The sequence below is a fragment of the Uranotaenia lowii genome, chromosome 1 (assembly GCF_029784155.1).
Source record: "Uranotaenia lowii strain MFRU-FL chromosome 1, ASM2978415v1, whole genome shotgun sequence".
Lineage (NCBI taxonomy): Eukaryota > Metazoa > Arthropoda > Insecta > Diptera > Culicidae > Uranotaenia > Uranotaenia lowii.
Genome location: NC_073691.1, coordinates 24,337,449 through 24,347,324, shown reverse-complemented (window position 1 = coordinate 24,347,324; position 9,876 = coordinate 24,337,449). Strand labels below are relative to the sequence as shown.

The following is a 9,876-nucleotide window of genomic DNA, read 5'->3' as shown; positions in this document are numbered from 1 at the left end:
ATGGAAATGTTGTGCCCGATGCAAATGTCCGTGAGTATCCGTTTACTAAAAAGTGAAAAATATTTAAAAAACGTTCAATTTTAAGAAGTGAATTGAAATTTAAATTTTAAAATTGGGTTTCAGTTCCATGGAGGTTCGTGTGAGATCATTCTATTTCCGTCGTGGGCTACCACAACGGTTGGAAAATTTGTGGCCGCATGGTTTGTGTTCTTTGCGATGGCGCTGCTCTACGAAGGGCTCAAATTTTATCGGGAGATCATCAGCCAAAGGCAACGGAAGGCGTCCGGAGCCAAGCTGGAGGTTTCCGCTGCACCTGGAATGTGGTGAGTTTCATTGGCAGAATTTGACATTGAACCTAAAAATTTTAAGAAAAACTAGTAGTTGATAGTAAATTTAAATTTGAACGAAATTTAGATTCTTCAACTTTGTTAATGATCTTGATTTTGATTATTTATATGAAATCTGAATCTGAAATCTGAATCTGAAATCTGAATCTGAAATCTGAATCTGAAATCTGAATCTGAAATCTGAATCTGAAATCTGAATCTGAAATCTGAATCTGAAATCTGATTCTGTCTCTGAAATCTGATTCTGAAATCTGAATCTGAAATCTGAATCTGAAATCTGAATCTGAAATCTGAATCTGAAATCTGAATCTGAAATCAGAATCTGAAATCTTATTCTGACTCTGAAATCTGAATCTGAAATCTGAATCTGAAATCTGAATCTGAAATCTGAATCTGAAATCTGAATCTGAAATCTGAATCTGAAATCTGAATCTGAAATCTGAATCTGAAATCTGAATCTGAAATCTGAATCTGAAATCTGAATCTGAAATCTGAATCTGAAATCTGAATCTGAAATCTGAATCTGAAATCTGAATCTGAAATCTGAATCTGAAATCTGAATCTGAAATCTGAATCTGAAATCTGAATCTGAAATCTGAATCTGAAATCTGAATCTGAAATCTGAATCTGAAATCTGAATCTGAAATCTGAATCTGAAATCTGAATCTGAAATCTGAATCTGAAATCTGAATCTGAAATCTGAATCTGAAATCTGAATCTGAAATCTGAATCTGAAATCTGAATCTGAAATCTGAATCTGAATCTGAAATCTGAATCTGAAATCTGAATCTGAAATCTGAATCTGAAATCTGAATCTGAAATCTGAATCTGAAATCTGAATCTGAAATCTGAATCTGAAATCTGAATCTGGAATCTGAATCTGAAATCTGAATCTGAAATCTGAAATCTGAATCTGAAATCTGAATCTGAAATCTGATTCTGAAATCTGAATCTGAAATCTGAATCTGAAATCTGAATCTGAAATCTGATTCTGACTCTGAAATCTGAATCTGAAATCTGATTCTGACTCTGAAATCTGAATCTGAAATCTGAATCTGAAATCTGAATCTGAAATCTGAATCTGAAATCTGAATCTGAAATCTGAATCTGAAATCTGAATCTGAATTCTGAATCTGAAATCTGAATCTGAAATCTGAATCTGAATCTGAATCTGAAATCTGAATCTGAATCTGAATCTGAATCTGAAATCTGAATCTGAATCTGAAATCTGAAACTGAAATTTGATATTTTAAACTTGAAATGTTTAATTAAAATACTAGAATTCGATTCCAGGTATCTCTCGCAACAATTTGTTATGATATATGATTTTTCGACCCACCTTTCATATTGAGTTTTCTTTATCTCAAGATGATTTTCTTAACAGATTATTCTTCCTGTAACATCAATCAAGCCCATTACAATGTTGCTACCAAGCTGTTTGTTTTAATGAAGTGTATCCACGAGATAAGTAATATTCGAAATCTGTGTCATTGAATTCGAACGATAATGATAAGTTGGTAGTCCAAACACAGAAATCATACTCACGAACGGTTCAGTTTATACCATTTGAATACGCTTCGAAGGAATTTTAGGATTTTTTTTAAAGTTGTAAATAAAACTGCATGTTGAAATCGTTGTCCTTTGAAGTCATTCTGTGGCTTTTTACAAGTGTCGTTCACCGGTCGCCACTTTTGGCACTTGCTTTGAACTGTTAAAAACTCTTCCGCTTCCGCTAGTTTAACCAGGTTTTTTCCTCGAAGATTGCTCATTAGTCAGCCACGGTTGCCTCCTTTCTTGAAAATGAGGAGCAACAAAAAAATCCACTCCCGACGTCCTTTTGAGCGCGAAATCTTAACAACAGAAATCAAAAAGTTTCACCACGTGGCGCAAAGCTCTTGACGTGCCAAACAATTCTTTCAATGAAATAAAAACGGCAAAAAATCCCGTCAAGAAAAAAAAGCAGGCGGATGAAAGCGGAAATTAATAATCGTTTTATTTGATGAATATCAACCGGTTGTCGACGACGCCTCCTACTAGACGATTGCTTTGACCTTTTCGAGTCATCCCCAATGGATTTTTTCATTCCTAGGAACAGAGAGAGACCGGGAACGTGCGATGCAATCGGGAGTCGATTGCATTCCGATCTTTCTCCCCCTCAGAAGCCTGCTTTGATAACGGGTACACTTCAGAAAACTGTTCCTACCAAAAAATAAAATAAAACCGAAAAGTGAAGAGGACGCCTCCGCCGTCGTTTTCAATCCACTTTAACCCCTCTTCCTGGTAGATTGACGGCTGCTGGCCGACGCCGGAAGTTCAAGTAAAGAAAATCTCTTCCGATATGTGCGCGCGTGAAATCAAAAAGATTTCTTCTCCTTTTTTAATTTGGTGACACGTGACCGTCCGATGAAGCTTAAGAACGACAAAAAAAACGAAATTGATCCAGCCAATATTGAGGCCAGACTTTAGAATGAAAAGAAAGTCGTCATTTGGCGAGTTTGGGAGAAACAAGGGAGCTAAAATTAAACTTTGGCGAGTTTGGGAGAAACAAGGGAGCTTAAATTAAACTTTCAGCACTCCTGAAAGAAGTTTGATCGAAATAACATTTTTCCGTCAATGTCTGAGTTTTCTTTAAAAAAAATTAACTCAATTCTCTTCTTGATCGTTTTAGGCACTTCATGAAAAGCCCGCTGCACATCATCCAATCGTTGCTGCACCTGATCCAGGTTTCGGTTTCCTACATCCTGATGTTGATTGTAATGACCTTTAATCTGTGGCTGTGTTTGGCTGTCGTTTCCGGTGCCGCCGTCGGATACTACATCTTTGGCTGGATCCGCGAAAGTACTCACGATCCGAACGAGTGCTGCAACTGAATTTGCTTTTCGATGTGGCTGTAAATAGTTTACGATTATTTTTAGGGTTAGAAAATCGTTACGACTGAACCAAAAAAAAAAATTGGTTCCGAAGGTCGTAATTTGAGATGAAACCTCCACTTTTCCGTAGTATAAGGAACAGAGCTTTACCAAAAACTTTCAGTGTTGTACAGTGTAGGTAGTTAGAATATAAAATTGAGTAGAACTGTAAGTTATTTTTAAAATTGAAAAAAAAAAATTAGATACCTAAAAAACAAACTTTTTTTTTCAAGACACTTGAAAACGCCGACAATGTCCTGACTGAGGAATGAAATAGAATAGAAATATGCCGCCTCACGACCAAAGCAAATATTTTGATAAGTAATTTCAAACCTCATTGTTGCGATAGCATGAAAAAAAACTGTGTTCTGAGGAGCCGTCCATACCTGCTGCCGGACAAAACCATTCAACTGGATCCCGGATTAACCACATTCAACGCCCCCTTGCGGTAATCCTCAAAGGTTTCGGCAGGATTCTCGAACCTTTCATTTTTTGAATCTTGCGAGACTTGCAATGGATTATTTTCGGGGCAGGTAATGAGAGAAATTGAGCCAAGATTTCTCTTTATTCGTTTTTCTACTGGAAAATAATGACAGAAACAGAAATGTTACATACTTAACGATCACTCAACGCGAATATTTGTTGAATTTTGTGTTTTTTTGTGTAATTGATTACTCACAGTTTGAAGTTTTGGATTTTTCTTTTATCTAAAATTCTTTTTAAACTTTTGTTCCTTTTTTGCAATTTGAGATTTCAGAATTACATCGCTAACTATACTGACATGACTTTTCGAAGAAAACTTCGTTCAATTTTTGGTTAAAAATAGCATGTTCTTCAACCTGTTTGGCCCGTTTGATTTGTCTAAATAGCTAGATTTTTGTAAAATGTCTAGTGCAATTTTCTAACTGTGTTACCACTTGTCCAACATCGATCGAAGCGCACTCTGGTATCGGCAATCGAGAGTCCCGTCAGTGTAGTCAGTGGTTGCATCACATCAGTAAAAAGCAAACACGGAAAATAATATAACGGTAAAACTCACCGAGATAGCAAGGTGAACGCTCGTGGAAGCCGAAAAGGTAACTTCAACCTTAGGGTTACCATATCCTTCAACGCCAAAAAGAGTTCGTTGAAATAATATTTCAAAATGTTTAGGAGAAACGGGAGAAACTAGGAAATTTAAGACCATACAATTAGTGACAATTAGTTGCTAGTTATGTGACTTACCTGGCAATAATGACTTTTCAAAAATACTTGCTTTTTCTTGCAGATTTTAGTGAAAAGTCAAAGGGTGGTTGGATTATTCGAAGATATAGAGAACAAAACATCGCAAACATGAGAAAATGTTGCATTTCAATAGGAGTTCAAATTGCTGTTGTGCTCTTTGCCAACTGTTTGGGCGCTAATTGCACATTCAAAGGCGCTCATGGCCTGTACAGTTTTTTCGACGCCTGGGAGAAGCTTTCTTAAAAACGATTTTAAAACTTACGAAGTTGTTGTATTTTACTTTTCTGCTGATGGAATAGTAAACTTGTTTTTAAATGAAAATTTTAGATTTTAATCGATTTGTGATGCTTTCTTGTAAAGGGTGATACGGTCAAAATTTGGTCAAGGGAAAACGCGTGTAAATCGGTGAAATCGTTTATTTAAAAAATCAAATTAAATTTCTTTTTCAAGTTTAATTAGTATAAAATTCAGGAAAAATATTCAGTTAGGCTTCCGCTTTTCCAAATCCGAATTACCGGGCCTTACACTTAACCCCTGCCATCAGATTTTGTACAGCCACCTTGTCCACCTTCTTCGCCGCAGAAAGCCAGTTTGCCTTGAACTGCTGCTCGTTCTTAGCAGTTTTTATGGATTGTATCCCATTTACCCGAAAACCATTGCCCAGAATGAACTTTTCCCAGAATGACAAATACCCGAAATCAAACCCCAGAATGAACCATTTCCCAGAAAAAAAATCCCCAGAATGCACCATTTACCAGAAATTTTTTCACCAGAATGGACCATTTCCCAGAATTTTTTTCCCCAGAATGGAACATTTACCAGAATGGCACAAATCCCAGATTTTTTCCCCTAGTGTTTTATCTGTTTTTTTTTTCTAATGAATTCTTGAATATTTCATATGATTCGAAATTAATTTTTTCAAAATGATTTTTTAAATTAAACTACGACTTTGAAATTTTCCAACTAAATTTATTTTAGAACCAATATTGTGCTTTGTTTATAGTTTGGGTACTTTAATTGATTCAATGCTTACCATGGTCCTTTAAAAACAGTTTTGGTATCCGACTCCTCACGCTGCGCGTTCGAACTTGAAAGACGTTTTGTCCTTCACGCTGTCGCGTGGCGGACGGGGCTAAGGGATCACCCCTAGCTTTCACGCAGACCTAGGAAGCCCCGGCAGACCTAGACCAATGTCTTAGGGCCGCCGCTTCCGACGGCGGGTCGGCGGCCTCCTCGGATTTGGGAGCTTCGGCGGCTTTGTGCCGCCTCAGCCCCTTCATCCTCGTTGGTTGCGGCCTTGCCGCAAAAGAATAAAGTTATGAAACCCCATTTTTTTGTAACAATTCCTTTTTTTTTAAATTATTTCTAGTAAGGATAAATGTTTTCAATTTTCTGGGAAATGGTCCTTCTTGCGAAAAAATTTCTGGTACATGGTTCATTCTGGTAAAAAAATTTCTGGGAAATGGTACATTCTGGCGAAATTTTTTCTGGGAAATGGTTCGTCTGGGGAAAAAAATTCTGGGGAATGGTTCTTTCTGGTGATTGGATTTCTGGGGATTTTTCATTCTGGGCAATGGTTTTCGGGTAAATGGAGTACAACCGTTTTTATGGTCTTCTTTAGGTTCCGCTTGACAATAGCTCAGTATTTCTCAATTGGGTGGAGCTCTGGCGTGTTGGGAGGCCAACACTCCATGGCCTTTTTACCGTAATGGCAAGATGCCAAATCCGGCCAAAACAGTACGGACCAAACGTGTTTCTTCAGGAAAGGCAGCAGACGTTTATTCAAACACTCTTTCACGTAAATTTCTTGGTTGACAGTCCCGGAAGCTATGAAAATGCTGCTTTTCAAGCCACAGGTACAGATGCCTTGCCAAACCAGATATTTCTTCGCGAACTTTGACTGTTTCATGTGCTTGAAAATATCTGCTACCTTTCCCCTTCCTTTTGCCGTATAAAACTCCTGTCCCGGAAGCTGCTTGTAGTCGGCTTTGACGTAGGTTTCGTCGTCCATTACCAGGCAGTCAAACTTCGTCAGCTTCGTCGTGTACAGCGAGATCGCGCTTTGGCCGTCGTATTTTGTTTATCATCGCGAATTGGTGTCACTACCTTCTTGTAGGTCGATATTTGCGGCATCTCGGAGAGAGAGGTTAGGGTTTCGCTTGAAACTACCGTCAACTCTCTTTGTCGTCTCAGCGGCTTCCGGTTTTCGATTCCCCCCCGATTCAGACTTCCTGGCTGTCGACAAACGTTCCCCAAACACTTTAATTACATTTGTAACGGTTGATTTGGCAACTTTTAGCGATTTTACCAGCTTTGCGTGCGAGTAGCTCGGCTTTTCGCGATGCGCGAGCAAAATTTTGATACGCTACTCTTCTTCCTTGGACGGCATTTTGACAACTGAAGAGTGAATTCCAAAATCAAAATAGGAGCAACATTCTACACACATACACCTTCAAAATGAGAGGTGTTCAGGTTTTTTAAATGCAAAATTTAAAGAAATACTTCAAGTTGATATTGACCAAATTTTGACCGTATCACCCTTTAAATAGATAGATTTTTGTAAACTGTCTATTGTAATTTTCTCACTGTGTTACCACTTGTCCAACATCGATCGAAGCGCACTCTGGTATCGGCAATCGAGAGACCCGTCCGTGTAGTCAGTGGATGCATGATGCATCAGTCAAAAGCAAACACGGAAAATAATATAAAGGTAAAAGTCACCGAGATAGCAAGGTGAACGCTCGTGGAAGCCGAAAAGGTAACTTCTACCTTTTCAAGGTGAAACCCACCACACAATGTTTGTTTACCAGTTTATCTGAATCGAGCTGTAAAAAAGGTACAATTCACCGAGAAAAAACGTGAATCCAAACAAGGTAAACCTTTTCTCGTAGCGAGGAAAAGTTCACTTGAATTGAGCTCAATAAAAAAGTGCAATTCACCTAGAAAAAAAGGTAAGTCCAAAAAAGGTAAAACTTACCTTTTTGCAAGGTGAATTGGAAAAGGTAAAATTAACCTTTGCTATATTTGCAAAATTTGATGTCTGTCTGTCTGTCCGTCTGTCCGTCTGTCCGTCTGTCCGTCTGTCCGTCTGTCCGTCTGTCCGTCTGTCCGTCTGTCCGTCTGTCCGTCTGTCCGTCTGTCCGTCTGTCCGTCTGTCCGTCTGTCCGTCTGTCCGTCTGTCCGTCTGTCCGTCTGTCCGTCTGTCCGTCTGTCCGTCTGTCCGTCTGTCCGTCTGTCCGTCTGTCCGTCTGTCCGTCTGTCCGTCTGTCCGTCTGTCCGTCTGTCCGTCTGTCCGTCTGTCCGTCTGTCCGTCTGTCCGTCTGTCCGTCTGTCCGTCTGTCCGTCTGTCCGTCTGTCCGTCTGTCCGTCTGTCCGTCTGTCCGTCTGTCTGTCTGTCCGTCTGTCCGTCTGTCCGTCTGTCCGTCTGTCCGTCTGTCCGTCTGTCCGTCTGTCCGTCTGTCCGTCTGTCCGTCTGTCCGTCTGTCCGTCTGTCCGTCTGTCCGTCTGTCCGTCTGTCCGTCTGTCCGTCTGTCCGTCTGTCCGTCTGTCCGTCTGTCCGTCTGTCCGTCTGTCCGTCTGTCCGTCTGTCCGTCTGTCCGTCTGTCCGTCTGTCCGTCTGTCCGTCTGTCCGTCTGTCCGTCTGTCTGTCTGTCTGTCTGTCTGTCTGTCTGTCTGTCTGTCTGTCTGTCTGTCTGTCTGTCTGTCTGTCTGTCTGTCTGTCTGTCTGTCTGTCTGTCTGTCTGTCTGTCTGTCTTGCATTGCTGAATCAATCATACATCTTGGCTGATTCATTCTAGATATGGATGCTGATTAAATAAAATTTGAAGAGGCATAAGACATAAAGACTAACTGTTGGGTATTCTATTCTCATTTGAATAACGCGAAACCGTTAGACAGTGGAAGTTTTATGAACCCAATTAACTAACAATCGTTACCATCGTTAGAGAGTGAGTGCAACGGTAATTAGCCTTAGAAACATTGCGCCAGCTTCCGAAGTCATCCCAAAATGCTCGTGTCATATTTCGGACCGGGAGCAAGATCCGATTCGGCGGCCATAAAAACGTGGGTGGCCTCCTATAGATTGCTTAAGAACAGAAGCCATAAACCGATTCCCGAGATCCATAAATGTGGTACGGAAGAGTTTTACAGTGTGGCCTACTACTAGTAAGTGATTTATGTACTCATAACGTTCGTAACTGAATCGTTCACAAAAAAGGCAAACCAAAGCACACTATGAGTTTGATTTAACGACCAAAAGATGGGAAACAAACACATGTGACGAAATCCTTCGGAAACTGTCATCTTTCGGACGACGGGATTGGTGGTTGGAACGAAACGGGACACACAATTCGGAAACTGACTAGCACGGTGGCGTTTCAGGGATCGTATTTTTTTGCTTCTTCATTGCGTTTTTATGTTGTCGTGTTCTACGCGTCGGAACAATTCCTTTGAGCCGTGGTGGTGCCTGCTAAAAGTTAAGCACATGTGCAACAAGACTCCTGCTGCTTCCTGCTTGCTGACGACAGGTCCGGTTTGTTCGGTTCGGCTACTGGAATTTTTGCGACTAACTTAGGAAAATAATGATTTGCCGAGTTGTTGTTTTTCTTTCTTTTGCAGATTTTGTTGGGTTCCGCCAAACGGCAGCTCGTAGAAGTGCAGTTTGTTGTTGTTCCAAATGGAGTGGCCCTTCGAGGATCCAGCCATCGCATCACGGCGATGAGACTCACACGGGGCGCCCTCTTATGGGCGTCTCTGTTTGCCCAGAAATGTTGGCGTCATCGGAGAAGGTTCAATTTGTTTGCAGTCCTACGCAGCAGCACAACATGTACATGAGTATCCGCCGATTGCCTGTCGAATGGCTGGCCCAGCTGGTCCAATGTAAGTTCCATACAGCTGCTGTTGTCAACTGACCACAAGGAGGATTAAATGATAAAGTAGTGGGACTTCCAAGTGGGAAGAGGGGGGCTAAGAGGGTTTTGGGGCGTCCGTTGATTGTTGTTAGCTGTCACGTAGCACTCGTAATCTCAGCGCACACTTGAGCCGTTACGCTTGGCGGCTTCAAATGATGTTCGTGGTTCAGCGTGCTCAGAGATGTACAACACCTTGTGGCCTGGCCAGGTCACTTGTTGATGACTGGACAAATATAGGGGTTTGTAGGTACTTCACAGGAAGCCACAAATGATGCTTCTACATCTGGCGTTTGTTATGATGTTGTACACAGCTTTGGGACATCATCGTCCGTTGAAATTGATGCTCTGTACTTAAATCTGATGTCCAATACCCAGAAAGTACCCAAGTAACCAAAAGTTCCATGGAACGGTCTCTTAAAAGCTTACTCAGCCCTGATTTGAAGCTGTATAGCATTCTACTCAGCCTAAAATTTAAGTTCTTATCGA

General features: G+C 40.7%; 1 protein-coding gene across 1 annotated transcript in view; it reads left to right on the top strand.

The window, feature by feature from the left end:
- Window positions 1–3,461, top strand: part of LOC129740062 (high affinity copper uptake protein 1) — a 409,058-nt gene extending 405,597 nt beyond the window's left edge. The window contains exons 2-4 of the mRNA XM_055731656.1: window positions 1–30; window positions 124–323; window positions 3,016–3,461. Of these exons, the coding sequence (XP_055587631.1) occupies window positions 1–30; window positions 124–323; window positions 3,016–3,217 (432 nt within the window). The 3' untranslated portion in view covers window positions 3,218–3,461. The remainder of the gene's footprint in view (window positions 31–123; window positions 324–3,015) is intronic.
- Window positions 3,462–9,876: the final 6,415 nt, after the last annotated feature.